Source organism: Abramis brama, assembly GCF_963993115.1.
Source record: "Abramis brama genome assembly, chromosome: 6".
NCBI lineage: Eukaryota > Metazoa > Chordata > Actinopteri > Cypriniformes > Leuciscidae > Abramis > Abramis brama.
This window is the reverse complement of record NC_139968.1, coordinates 36,295,337-36,310,573: the sequence shown is the minus strand read 5'-3', so window position 1 is coordinate 36,310,573 and position 15,237 is coordinate 36,295,337. Positions and strand designations below refer to the sequence as shown.

Sequence of the window (15,237 nt, the reverse complement as noted above, 5' to 3'; positions counted from 1 at the left end):
TTTTTTGGTTTTCAAAAATTGTTCCTGAACATACATATCCACCTCTATAAAATATATAAAAAACTTTAGTATAGTAATAATGAACAACAACAGAAGTAAAATATATTAGGCCTATTGGTCAAAAAGCAGTTAAATTAATCCTTTCAAACATCAGGAGCCGTGTCACCAGTTGAACATACAGTAAAATGTGTAAGATCTACGCCGATTCCGCTTCGTCCTTTCAATAAAAATGGATCCCTGTTGCACCATCTAAAACTACGACCATGTGCAACTACAGCCAGTGTAGATAATTCACAATGGTTAAAAACTTTGCTATTAATAAAGAACTTCATTGTTCATGTCATCATTTCAAGTGAAGACACTGCACCATCTGATTTCAATAAACGTTACAGAACGAGGTTTTTATTTCTGAACTCTTTGTACATTACAACGCAAACGTCCGAAGATTGTAAATGGTTGTTTATTTAAAGTTGGGAATTGTCCCTGTTTATTAAAAGTAAAAGAGCTACATATAAGCCTTCTGTAAATGTAAAAGTGCTCTTTCTAAAAGGTATATGCGCATACAGCTTAATTCACTTTGAAGCCTAAGGATTATGTAATTAATAATTATGTTATGTGTCAGATAATATGTTGCGATAATGTTGCTTTTTTTTCCCAGTTAATTTCAACCATTTACAGGCTAAATATCGCTTGCTGTGAATGGACTTAAAGACGTGAAAAATTATTTCCAATCATACTGTCCCTCTCAGCTAGATGATGCATGATACAGTTTCAGCTAATAATCCCAGATAAATTAATATTTAATATTTCCTACATTATTATGGTTAAACATTACATTACATTACAGAACATGACATACAAACATTACACTGCATTATAATGTTTTCTTTATTATAAATGTTGTTAGGTCATCTGTCGGCAGTGTGTATTCGGCACACACATCTCACTTATCCTGTGCAAATTAACTGTAAACATTACAGTTGACGTCTGCAGTAACAATTAATTCACTGACAGGAAAGTATCTTTTCTGAACAAGTCATGACTTTTAACTTTACACCTTTGACTGTAAGATTTAGTCTCAGATGTGCGATACTCCTAGATGGTGCAACAGGTATTAATTCCATACAGGACTTTAGGTGTATTTTATGTCCGGACTAGTCTTATATCGGGTGTACCGTTAGCTGGTTTATAAACCATCAGAAGAAGCATTAATCTGATCCTGTTCATGTTCTCCAGGTGTGTTTGCTGCTGAAACTAATGAAATACAGTCAGTGTCAGTGATGGAGGGAGATTCTGTCACTCTAAACTCTGATCTTACTGAAATAATGGATGAAGATCTGATTCTATGGAGGTTTGGAGATGAAAACACTTTAATAGCTGAAATCAATGTAATGGACGACAGCATCACTGTATATGATGATGTTCCTGATGGGAGACTCAGAGACAGACTGAAGCTGGACGATCAAACTGGATCTCTGACCATCACAAACACCAGAACTGAACATGCTGGAGATTATCAACTACAGATGAGCAGTGTGATCAAGAGTTTCAGTCTCACAGTCTATGGTGAGCCAAATCATTTTTACACACTTATTTTTGACTTTCCTTTTCAGCCTACAGACATCACAGACTCTCTCTCTCAGCACATTAAAACATTGTAAAAAAGTATGATTTATTCTGTATGATTTATTCTGATTTATTCTAATCTTTCTCAGCTCGTCTGCCTGTTCCTGTCATTATCAGTAACTCTTCACACTGTTCATCATCATCATCATCATCAAACTGTTCATTGGTGTGTTCATCAGTGTATAATGTGAGTGATGCGACTCTCTCCTGGTACGCAGGAATCAGTGTATTGTCCAGCATCAGTGTGTGTGATCTCAGCATCGGTCTCTCTCTACCTCTGGAGGTGGAATATCAGGATAAAAACACCTACAGCTGTGTGCTGAACAATCCCATCAGCAACCAGACCACACATCTGGACATCAACACACTCTGTCACACATGTGCAGGTATGATGATATTAATGTTGATTTACTCTCAGTTATATAGTACTGATGTTTCAGAGTGTTAGCTGTAGATCAGATTAACAGATTCACTCACACTAATGATTCATTTTGTCCATTACAGATCAAGGCCTACCTTTATTGTACATAGTGTTGATCTCTGCTGCTGCTGCTGCTGGATCTCTGATGATTGTTGTTATAGTCATGATCTTCTGTATCTGTAAGAAATGTAGAAAAACAGGTCAGAGGAGCAAGCAATTCATCTGTGCACATCTTTATCTTTTTAAGACAGACATTTTTCTATATAATAATAACAACTGTCCTAACATGTCTGTCATAACTCTTAATGCAGTTGAGACCCAGGAGGAAGACAGAACTGATACAACATTGTGTAAACCAACAACACGACAAAAGGTAAGAAGTAGTTGCAGTCAGTTAGTGTGATTGAAGTTTGATGATTGAAGTTTGCATCATTAGACGGTTATGTTTGTGGTTTAACTCATTACCTTAAAAAAAAAAAAAAAATCTTTAGTTTTTTCAAAACATTTTTTGAAAACGATTTCTATTTCTATTTTTGCTCATTATGTGATCTGTGGCCTAAATTATCTTTTGCTTAAAATCATGTTACTAATGTGGTTTGCAATTTTTAAATAGCCTAACCCATACAAAATCAGCGTTTATACCATTAGATTGTCTTTGGACAGAAAGTAGGACACAGAGTTATTAACTGTCCTCGAGCTGCAGCGTCTCTGCGGTTCATCATTATCTGAGGTTAAATGCAGCTTTAGCAGACATTGGTTTCTTTGTAGACGTTCAGTGCTGTTGTGTGAAAGACAGTCATTCTCAGCACAGGCTGTCATGACAAACCTGCAGATCTTAATCTGTTTGATGATTTAACGGTTTGAAAAGTTATGACTGATGTCATTTCCTCTTGTTGCTTCATGTTAGCATCTGATCTGTACAGTAGTTTTTCAAAACAAAATAAACACTAAGCTTTGCACAGTGAAACCTCAGTTAGTCTTTTTTAAATTTATATTGTATCAGCAATGTTCCTGAATGAGTATATTTTCCCTTGCAGAAATCAAAGACGGATGCTGTGTATGAAAATATTCCCAAAAAACGATGATCAAATACACATATGCACATGACTTGTTGTTGTATTGTTTAAAATGTTGTTGCTCGGTATTAATTTAATATAGCGGTGCTCTAATAGCATCCAGAGAATGTTATATTTTTATCTCACCATGGAAATTTACCTTACATTCACTATTAAACATTGACCCCCCCACGCTTCACTGCTTGTTTTGTAAATTGTAAGACAAACAGAAGCTCAGATACTCTGATCTCCTGAGATATGGACACCACAAACACACACTGCCGTTTGTCTCCACACCCCAGAGTGAAGCTTCTTTCCCTTATGTCCTTCCTTAACATTTGTTCCTTATCCCCCACATAATTCTCTTTACACATAATTCTCTTCACTTAGAAATATTATATATTAAATTATAATGTTCTATGTCAATACAAGTGAATTAACAGTCATGTTGGGTATCATTTAAAATGCCTCAGTGCGACTGGTACAGTGGTCTCATCACCAAGTAAACCAAATGGTAATAAGGGTTTAGAGATACTTTGCTTACTGGGTGTGCACTTTTTCCCTGGGTTCTTCATCCAAGCTACTTCCTGTTCCTCGAGGTGTGAACCCGCCATGTCTATAACTCTAGTCATTGCAAATTCCTATTGTAAGTTCATTCCCTACATTGGGGGATGTGTTGTCTTGGTCTGAGTATATAAAGAAATGTCTCCAGAGGCTCGGGGCGATGTGTAATGAGAACAGCCTGTGATAGCCTCCAGACACACTATACATCTTTTACTCTTTATCCCTGAGCATTTGATGTTGTTGTATTGATTATCTTTGAATTAATTATGTAATTGACATGATACATTTATCTGGTTAATAATAAATTGTTACATTTGGATTTATTCTGACTTACTCTGAAATTAATGATTCTAGTAGATTGCGTTAAGTCCATAACACCATAAGTCTACGCTCAGGTTAATAACAGACTAACGCTCAGTTTTGTGGAGCATTGGGGCACGCAAACTGAAGTTTAGAGCTCCGCCTAACACATTGCCATTTATCAATGTATACAGACTGAAGAGGCTAATAATGGGCTTTGTGTTTAGAGCAACAGTGTGATGTTAAACCAGTCTAAATAAGGTGAGCCTCAACCTCTGATTACTGTAATATTATTCTAACTAAGTGTATGTGGGAAACCACGGCATGATTATACAAAGTTACCATTAGAAGTTAAGTTGGTCAGCTTGTTTGTTGTCTTGACGTTTGGTTAGATATAATCTAACCTTAATTAAGTGTGTTCAGATCTATGGGGCCTAAATAATATAATCTAGAATGAGCAAAGTGGAGTACGGCCGTCTAGAATAGTCAATTGCCTCTGTCTAATGATCAAGACTGATGAGCTTATGTTTAAGAGATCGTATACCCGGCCAGTGCAAGACTCAAAACGTTTTAGGAATCCGGATGAACGAATGCAATTTCAATAAAGAGTTAAATAGAATAATCAAACATTCACCTAAATTTAACGATTAATGAACATCAATTAAACCTTTTTCATTTTTGGGGTCAGATGAAACAATGAGTTAATTAAATTACTTTGCCACGCTGAAAAGACAGTGTTGCACAGAAACCTTCACCAGTTTATCGGAAACTAACGTTGGACAAAATCAAGCCTTACAAAATCAATGATTTTTTTTTATTATTATTATTACACAGACGTACATGCTGGATATTTTGCGCTCCCGTTGCCCTGTTTGAACAATAACAAACTCAATTAACCATAGATTACATTTTATCATATCAGCTCTGTCTTAGCACGTAATGCCAGCTATTCCATCATGATAGTAAACCACACCAGCAGCACAAAACCAGCTCAAATTCCTGCTATAGGTTTCAATGTTATAGTTTAATGATCAAAACATCCCAGTGGACATACAGCATGGTCATTATGGAAACGTTCACTTGTGATATTCAGAGATGGACTGATGAAATTGTCCCTGAACAACTTCAAAAGTTGCTTTGTTACAGTTTTATCAATTATATATGTATATTTCTAGTGCAAAACATAGCTGCAAATTACTCATCTATATGTCTCTCTCTCTCTTTAAGGTTAAAGATTGTGAGTGTTAAATGTACAAAATGATAACTCAACATTTTATGTTAGTTTAGCTCAGTTTCTTCTGATGACAAGCTCTAAAATCATGACAACTTCAGTTTTCAGCAGTTATGAGTTATGATCAGATCTGTTTTAATGGCATCTATCACATGAAAAAAGACCTTTCAGATGTATTTACATTGTTTGAAAATGTGTTTACAGGCTCATTTTTAGGGACTTTTTTTGTTTGTTTGTTTTTTTTTGGCTAATGTAGTTTCAGAAAAAGAAAAGAAAAAAAAATACATGATACATTAAAAAATCACACTGAAAAAAAGTTACGAATTGAAACAGACAAAATGGAGGAAAATATAGGGATAATGTTACAGTATTTTTGACCTGGGACACAGGTCTTCATCTTTCACATAAACACAAGAACTTCACTGTAAAAAAAATAGTCAGCAATACTTTCAAAAGGCAGAATGACACAAGAAAAACTCACTTTTACACATTTCAACTTCTATGAAATCTATAATAACAATATTGTTTTAACATGAACACTACTCAGGTACTTAACCCAATTAAAATGCTTGTGCAGCAGCCAGTAACAGTTGTGGTTAATATACAGGTGCTGGTCATAAAATTAGAATATCATCAAAAAGTTGATTTATTTCAAGAATTCAACTTAACAGGTGAAACTAATATATTATAGACTCATTACATGCAAAGTGAGATATTTCAAGCCTTTATTTGTTATAATTTTGATGATTATGGCTTACAGCTTATGAAACCCACAAAATCAAAATCCCAGAAAATTAGAATATTACATGAAATCACACAGTAATTACACAGTAATACCATGGTCATTGAACCAGGTTTTGGTTATTTTGGCAGTGTGGGCAGGTGCAAATCCTGAGATTCAGAGTCAAGGACACAATGGTGATATTTCATGGATCAACTCTTGCTGGATTTGAACTGCCTTTTTTTAACCACAAAACTTTGTTAACCAGACATTCAAGCATCAGTGTGGAGTGTAAAATGTATTTTTCCCGGTAAAAACACCAGTTTAGAGTTAACAAAGCTGATAGAACAAGGGAGGTTTGTTGGTTATATGAGCTGTTCAGCATCAAAACAAGGGATATGGGTAAATCCCAAAATAAGGGAACCATTAGTTCTCGGGGAACCACCATAGTGGCAAGTTCCTTTACTACCTAGTGTAGCGAAGATGCCATTGCTAAAATTGTAAACATGTAACATAATCAGGCATTCAACAGTGTCAATAGTACAGACTAAATTGTCTTAAAATGTGCATTTGCACATATAGTGTGTGAAGAGCACTCACATCTTGCAATATGACATTTTTAGGCCAAAATGCCTAATGTCTTGAAAACATATTCATTTTCCTAACCAGTTATAAATTAATATATCAAAACAGATATGTCAAGATTAATGCTCCGATATCAACAACTAATACCAGGCAGCATGTGTACAATTTTTGTTTCCAGACAAGGAAACACTGACAACAGAGAATATAATGGGGATAACAAAGAAGGTTGTCAATGAAACAAAATATATAGTAACGCCTATAGCCATGGTGATATAAATGTGCAGTAGATTTTTCACAGACATCAGTGGAAAGTTTGTAGTTCATCGGATATGTAAATGGAGAGAGAGAGAGAGAGAGAGAGAGAGAGAGAGAGAGAGAGAGAGAGAGAGAGAGAGAGAGAGAGAGAGAGAGAGCGAGAGAGAGAGAGAGAGAGAGAGAGAGAGAGAAAAACAACAAAAATGCAAATCAGTGAAAAGTATGACTGCGCATGCATTTTACATAATCAGCTACAGTTTTGCATCGCCATCTAATGGCATGGCAGCAGAATACAGCGTTTTCAATAGTTTTCACAGACTGCAACATTTGTACAAACATTTGTACAGTAGGGCAGGCCATATTGGATCCATGCATTCAGTCTTAAAGCAGGGCTCAGTAGTTTCGGGATTTCTTCGCTGTATTCTCGCTTTTTGCTCGCAGGTTTCTCTCTAGAGCTCCCCCCACAGCTTCGGAATAGATATTTGACAACACTGTTGTAAAAACTCGTTGGCGATTCTCAGACACCAGAGGCTAGTAGATCAATGACATCAAAGCAGATGGGACATTCTTTAAAACGTCTTCTTCATTCGGGTTCGAACAGCGTGAGGGAGCGCAATAATGCAGCATTTTAGCAGATTTCTTTTGGCTGTAAAGCAATTGTTTACATCGCGAGACCTCATATCACGCGATACTTCCTGGCGCGGCGGCCCGACGGCTCAAAGTTGCAAGTGCGGATTTTCCGCTCACGGGCACCAGGGGGGTGCGAAACGACCACCATTCAACCCGAAATAAGTAATATAACCATTCCAATGACTCCGAAGCTGTTCAGTTAAGGTAAAAAAGTTACTTAGTTCACCTTTAAAGGGACAGCAGCCTAACAAACCTGCTGCTTTTTAAAAAAATGTTTTTACTGTTAATCAAAATACAAAAGACAAAGTAAGCCCTCACTGCTATCGAATGACTTTTGTAACTTTATAAAGATTCAGCTATATTTAATTTCTACAGTATTTCTACTGCACAGAATCAGGTCCCAAATCAGGACAAATTAAGACTTTGACGGCTTCACTTTTCACCAATGGGAGAGTGAAGGGGCGTCATCCATCTTTTTACAGTCTATGGATGAAACTCAATATTTAGTAAATTTCTTTTTTAGGTTTGTCATCAAGGCGAACATGTCAATTATGTAAGGGTTAATGCCCGACGAGGTGTCCATTGTCAGGTATTAATGGACGACGGCGAGGCGTGAACTGTCCGACGCGCAACGGAGGTTGCCTCCGCCGAAGTCCATTAATACCTGACAATGGACACCTCGAAGGGCATTAACCCGCATATACCATGGTCACTTGCCAAATAACACGTTTTTAAAACATTAGTTTATATTTTAATTAATTTTACAATCGAACTCTAAAGTTTTCACAAACAATAACTTGGTTTCCCTGGTTACACCTGACAGTTTATTTACTAGGTGTCCTCTATCACTTTTTAATGGACACCTTGCAGCCAATCAGAATAGAGTATTCACCCAGACCATGGTATAAACTTGAGGTAGCTTCGGTGATTGTTATGGCGGCTTTCTCCTGTTCTGAATGCACATGTAAAAGTTTTGTTCTTAACACAATATAAGGACCCTTTTTACAAATCCACGAAAGTAAACTAATACGGTATCATGACATTATTTTGCTGAAAGTCAGATAATCTTCTTCCATTTACTTTTTCTTAACTTTCTTATTTCTCTTAATGTTCCTTAATGTTAATGATACTGTGGAATCTCATCATCAGCTCCAGTCAGTGGCCCATCAGTCTGACCAGTGGACGTCCCGTTAGCAGCACCCTCCTGTAGATTGTCAGTCGTTTGAAGGGACACTGTGACATCATCCTCCTGAAAGACAGAAACAGATTCACAGAAGGTGAAACAGATGTTCAGGATTGATGATTCAGTTGCATAAACACAACAGTGATTTTCTCTCTGATGTTTGCTGAATGTAAAGAGCCTGTTCTTCATTCTGAAGTCGAACAGCACAAGATCAGTGCTCTCTTAAAGTGACACTTCTCCAATTTTCAACCTGCTTTGTATTGTTATAATGATGGTAGTATATGTAAATGAACAAAGTTTACCCATTCTCCAAGTCGACACTATTATGACTATTAGGCCTTGGATGGCAACATGCCCAGTGCATTATGGGTGTTGCAGTTTTTCCACCGATTTGGCAAGATGGAAGACAACAGCTGTTTTTCTTCTGTTTTCTTTGGCATACATACAAAAGTTTTTTGCCTTTCAACTGTATAGGCGTGAAGGTTTTATTGAAAGCCCATTTCTCCAGCAGTGAATAAATCAATCGTTATTGGTGTTTCTATGTAATGATTTCTGAATGAGACCACACATGCTTTCAGACAGAAAACTTCAAACACACACACCACTTACAGATCTCTATCTGTTATATAAAAAATTTGCAGACAGTTTCAGAGCTCAGAGTATCTCACCTGATGATGATCATCGCGCGGTGTCCAGTTTTCTGTTTAAACAACAACAAACTCTTACTTTGGTCAATTAAAATAAAAATATGTACTTTTACATATTTTTTAAAGAAGCTTGATGCACAAAAAATATTATATTTATATTTTGGAAGATAAGCTGCATACTTGCCTTTTTGTTTTGATCTGTAGAGACAGTAAATCACAGCAGCAGCAGCCACAAGCAGAACAGCAGCAGCACATATTCCTGTTTTAACAGCAGCACTTATTTCTCCTACAGCAGCTGAAGATAAACCTGCAACAGCTAAAAACAGACACACATTATTACTAGAGATCAACTGATAATCAACTCTACCAATACACCTTATTTTACAACGCAGAAGTAATGTGTTTTCTGTAAATGTGTAAGACTTCTGATTTATTACCCGCTATAGGGAATCAACAAGACTAATATCAAAGTGCAGTAAACCGTAAAACTGTTTGCTCTACAAACCAGCGCCTTTATAACTAAAACAGTACATTAAAATAATATGGTTAGAAACACCAGTTTTCAATATCAAGTGGCATAATGAGCTGTGATGACACCGGACGCCAGACTCATTCTCACCTGAAGAATAAGGTGAATACTTTTAAATAGCATTTATGGCCCTTTTCCATTACCAGTACCAGCTCAACCTGACTCGACTCGCCTCGTCTCGGCTCACTTTTCGCTCCATTTTCCATTGCAGATAGTACCTCCACAATAGTACCTGGTCGTCATAGCAACGCCGCAGGAAATGATGACACAGTGAATAGTGACGATTCTCTCTGACCAATCAGCAGTCTGCCATGTTTTCACGTCACATTTTAGTATCGCCTCAACTCGCTCAGAACCTCGCCAGAGGTGATACGAAAAAAAGTACCTGGAAGCAGGTACAGGTACAACTTTTACACAGTGGAAAACCAAACAAAGGCGAGTTGAGGCGAGTCGAGGCGAGCTGGTACTGTGTAGTGGAAAAGCGCCATTACACTTATACATATGGATACACTACTTATACACTTGTACATATGGAGTCCAAACTCACTTTTTAAACAGGCCACAATGAAAACATTTACTGTTTCAATTTAAATATAGTAAACTGTATTTTAAAACTGCTCAAGTGAAAATGCACTGAATGATTAAATGAGACTCACCAGTGACAGAAACATTGAAGCTCCTAATGATGCTGAATCTGCTGTTGTTGATCTGTAGTTTATAGAGTCCAGAGTCTGTGTTTCTGGTGTTTGTGATGATCAGAGATCCAGTCTGATGATCCAGCTTCAGTCTGTCTCTGAATCTCTCTTCACACTGAACATCTGTACAGATCGTACTCTGATCTCCATTGATTTCAGCGATGAGAGTGTCATTAAAATACCATGTTATTGAATCATTCAGTTTTCTTATTACACCAGTGTATAAAATAGAAGATTCTCCCTCTTTCACTGACTTTCTCTTCATTTTATCTCGTTCAAAAACAGAAACACCTGAAACACAAAAACAAAAGATGATTGGAGGATCTTTTTCGGGGGAAAAAACATACTCTCTTGACTGAAAAGTTTGAAAAGCAACATTTTGTGCCAAAATCTGTACTCAAGTAAAAGTTCTAATAGAAGTAATTACTCAAGTAGAAGTAATAATAAATAATAATAATAAAAAGTATCCAACGAAAAGACTGTGTAGCAAGATATTAATTACGTCAGATCTAATTCAGAACATGCAAAGATGGTGATGAGGATGATGAAGTCAGTGAAGCTTGTATTACAATAGAGTTTCTTTCTATTATATCCACACATGACAGATCGCGTGTCATCTTGCAGTACCTTTATAAAATAACAAATTAAATTGTAATCATGACATTATTATTTAGATAGAAATAATACTATATAATATTGATCTATTCTATTACTATTTTAATTAAATAAATTTAATGACATACATGCACATAGTAATTTAAATTTAAATCAACAAATTCCACTTTAACAGTAAATGTGTTTTTGTAGAAATTATCTTTATACTGTAGGCTATCTAAATTAATATACAGGTAAAGAGAAAAAACACCTCTGAATGTCAGCAAAAAATCCCTAACACATGTGCTTTAAATGTACAAGATTTGCATTTTAAACATAATGACTCACCATATAAAATAACATTGAAGGTCTTTTCAGTGTCGCTGCTGCCGCTGCTGATCTGTAGTGTATAAACTCCAGCATCTGTGTTTGTGGTGTTTGTGATGGTCAGAGATCCAGTCTGATGATCCAGCTTCAGTCTGTCTCTGAATCTCTCAGTATCATTATTACACTGAACATCTGTACAGATCTTACTCTGATCTCTATTGATTAAAGCGATGTGAATGTAATAATAAGACCATCTAATTGTGTCTTGTTGGCTTGTTTGAACACCAGAGTTTAGAGTGAGTGAATCTCCCACCATCATCGACACTCTGTCTTCATCAGCACCTGAAGAAGAAATCAACAGTTAATTATAAGCCAAACAAAATAACAAAATGAAAGCTGAATATATATTATGTAGCAGCTAAGAGATAATGTATAGCGAGGCGGTTGTTATAGCGAATAACAACCCCGACAGGCTGAACAGGACTCCGACGCGAAGCGGAGCTTGAATCAGCCTGAAGGGGTTGTTATTCGCAATAACAACCGCCTCGCTATACATTATCCCGCTTATTACATGGCTACCTACAAAATAAATACATAATTTGACACAAAATATTTATTTAAAAAGGAGTTTATTGATTTAAAAATGATTATATTGCTTCGCTAAAGAAAATAGTCCGTTCCGCATCCATAGCAACCCTCTGTTTTTCATGGCAACGGTGTGTTATACTTCGCAGCGGTCGTTTATCAAGAAATAACAGACCGCATTCTACATGTTCCACCAAGAATTCAACCAAGCCATGTAAATATATATTTTTTTACAGTATGTGGGTAGTTTTTATTTTTCCAGGTAAAGACATGAGACATGAGATCTCATGAAAACATGAGATCCCACGGAGGGCTGGATTTTCTTTTCATCCAAAATCTGACAAATTACGTGAAATTCCGCGTTATAGCCTAAATTACGTTTTTATGAAAACGTTTTTATTTCCTTCTATACTGTTGTGTATGTGCACGTGCGGTGTGACGTCATTTGTAACTATGGCACCGTGAGGGGGTGTGGTGTGTATATTAGCGTGTGTGTTCACCTGTGGGACATGGCGGGTTGTTTGGAGCATGGCTGCAGGGTGAGCATGGGGAAAAACTTTCTTTTGACCGTCACTACTGTCAATGACGTTACTACCATCACTATCTGTTTCTATGCGCTGTTTAATGTATCTTCCCTCGACTGAATGCATTTAACAAAGTAAGTGATTGGTGTTTGTTCTTTCTGCTGGTGAAACGGAGTAATAAAAATAACATCAGATGTAATACTTCAGCGTGACGCGTCTTTAGTATAATCTCCGTGTGTCTTAGCCTGCTGCGGCTTTTGGATTGTTTTTAAAGTGTACGCCGCTACACATAATGACTCACCATAAACAGACACAATGAAGATCTTTTCATGGATGCTGATGATCTCTAATCGATATATTCCAGAGTCTGCGTTTCTGGTGTTTGTGATGGTCAGAGATCCAGTCTGAGGATCCAGCTTCAGTCTGTCTCTGAATCTCATATCACCATCTTCACACTGAACATCTGTACAGATCTTCCTCTGATCTCTGCTGATTTGAGCAATGCAAATGTCATTAAAATACCATTTAATATCTTGTTTTACTTCAAAACCAGTGTTTAAAGTGACTGAATCCCCCTCCATCACTGACACTTCATCTGAAACAATCCAGGGAAAACCTGAAGGAGAAATGAACAGTACTATTAACATTTAAATTAACATTAGAAAATTAGAAATTAACATAATCTTGCATATTCTGCAAAGGGTGAGCTTATGTTTTGACAGTTTGCCAACACCCTTTCCCTATCGGTGCATTTCACGCAACTAAGAATTTTCATATTCCCATAGCTTTTTTCATAATGAATGTTACTGTAATGAATGAATATGAAATACTCATAACTGAACCCGAGCAGGTGAGTCTGAAACTTCTTCAAGAAATGGCCCAAGATGCATCTTTTTCATCAACACTTGACCCAAACTAAGGTCACTGTGATGTTTCCAAGTAAGGCATCACATTTTGTTGATCCTGGAACAACATTCCTGTCTGAAAATTTTGTCCTAAACGTAAACCTAAACATAACTTATCCCTAAAACAATGATGGTGAATAACTTATAAAAAAACTTACTACGCAGACTAACTTTTTTTTAACAATATCAATTTACAAACTCAAGTATAACATGAATTATGTACTTAAATCTGTTAAATCTGTAGTCATCTCTATCATTTCTGTGTATATTTCTGAAACAGGTTCGTGTGTATAAAAGACACAAAAGCAAATTCAGTACAAAAAAAAATAGACTAAGGACTTTGCACAGTAGCCTACTCTGTTACTCTCTGGTTTGGTCTAACTGTTCGAGGGAAGTAAGATATCTCCACGTGAAGGCAGCATTGCACGCTGAAGCCAGGTTACTTTTATGTAGACATACCAAATCACACGATGTGATCATTTACACGGACTTTTCAATATTTGTGCCATGATTTGATTAGTCACGTGACATCTAACGCTTGGATCTTGGTTTCAAGTTTCTTTTATTATTATTATTATTTTATTTTTTATCGCTGGCAGTAAGTGAGATTTTCGCAAAGAGTATGCCATGGTTGAACAAAAACACAGAACGCGAAATTCCAACGATGAAAGCCTGTCGAATATAACGCGATTGGAGTTTATACAAAACAGAACATACTTTAGGTTTCATCGTTGTCCGGAAGAGAGATATAAGCCTAAATATCTTACCTTGGTCGAATAAACACCAGAGCAGTAGTAGCAAACTATAAAGAAGCTTCATTTTCACCACTTTTCCTGAAACATATCAATGGACTAGTTGCAGGGGTTGGCGGTAGTAGGGATAGCGGCAGGTAGTGATGTGACATTTGAACCTTGGTGTCGGAGCTTGTGTCGAGAAAAAATGGGAGTGCCAGATGGAGCCGCGATTCGAGGCTTGTGTTGTTAACGTGAAAATCACGTGACTAATGACAAACGAGGGCTCGGTTTGTGTGGATACGTCATCGGTTGGTGTCGCTTCCGGAAAAAGCAATAGGGTCTGGCCAGAGAAGTTTCACTCTCAGTACACTTGCGGCTTCTGAATTGGTTGTGTGATATAGTGATTTCTAGGTTTATTAATTTCTCTGATGATTAACTTCACTGTTTGACTGTTAAATAAGCAATCACTTTTTTTATGCTTTATTCAGTAATTGAACATACAACAATTTAATACAAAAATAATAGTAATACAAAACAATAATAACAGCAAGAAAACCAATAAAAAAATATAAAATGTATAATATATAAATACCAATATTAATAATAATACAAGTAAAAAAAAAGAAAAAAAAGTAACAACTATATACACAGGGGTATTAAAATCAAATCCATGTATCTAATTACAAAATAATACAAAGGTCCTTAAAAAGGATAACATTTCATGGCATTACAACAGTCTATAGTCTTTTTTGCTTTGGTGTTCCTCACACCCTCCAATGATTCAAGATACTGCAAAGCTCGGATTTAAATTGTATAAAACTATAGGTGCATTTTTTTGCCCATATACATTTATGAATGTGATATTTCCCAAAAATAACAAACAAATTAAGAACAAAACAAATTTTCTTTTCTAAAGGCTTATCGTAAAAAAATATTATATTCTTATCCTCCAGAGTAATGTCAGTTCCAGAAATCTCCTTAAAAAAGATCTTAAAATCACATCAAAACAATTTAGTACAAATACAATAAAAAAAAGATGACAAATAGTCTCGTCAATTAAATTACAAAAAAAAACAAAAAAACATTTCAAATCTTTCTTTTTTTTTTTTTTTTTTTTTTTTATTTA

The 15,237-nt window shown here is 36.1% G+C and overlaps 2 protein-coding genes across 3 annotated transcripts; one reads left to right on the top strand and one right to left on the bottom strand.

Annotated features, from left to right (window-relative positions):
* The first annotated feature begins 1,242 nt into the window (after window positions 1-1,242).
* LOC311084396 (SLAM family member 5-like) lies at window positions 1,243-3,988 on the top strand. Of its 2 annotated transcripts, XM_084116400.1 has the most exons (5): window positions 1,250-1,566; window positions 1,716-2,012; window positions 2,131-2,247; window positions 2,359-2,420; window positions 3,085-3,988. In XM_084116400.1, exons 1-5 carry the CDS (start codon window positions 1,281-1,283, stop codon window positions 3,130-3,132), a joined length of 810 nt encoding a protein of 269 aa, XP_083972526.1. In that variant the 5' UTR covers window positions 1,250-1,280; the 3' UTR covers window positions 3,133-3,988. The 2 variants fall into 2 exon arrangements, with proteins under 2 accessions (XP_083972525.1, XP_083972526.1); XM_084116399.1 differs by lacking the exon at window positions 3,085-3,988 and having other exon boundaries at window positions 1,243-1,566; window positions 2,131-2,515.
* A 979-nt stretch (window positions 3,989-4,967) lies between these two features.
* On the bottom strand, window positions 4,968-14,379 carry LOC311084779 (uncharacterized protein). Its single transcript, XM_084117049.1, has 7 exons — window positions 14,145-14,379; window positions 12,774-13,088; window positions 11,385-11,705; window positions 10,404-10,733; window positions 9,403-9,534; window positions 9,240-9,271; window positions 4,968-8,637 (listed from the first exon to the last, which is right to left on the bottom strand). The coding sequence occupies exons 1-7, from the start codon at window positions 14,194-14,196 to the stop codon at window positions 8,509-8,511; spliced, it is 1,311 nt and encodes a 436-aa protein (XP_083973175.1). The 5' UTR covers window positions 14,197-14,379; the 3' UTR covers window positions 4,968-8,508.
* Between the last annotated feature and the right edge of the window lie 858 nt (window positions 14,380-15,237).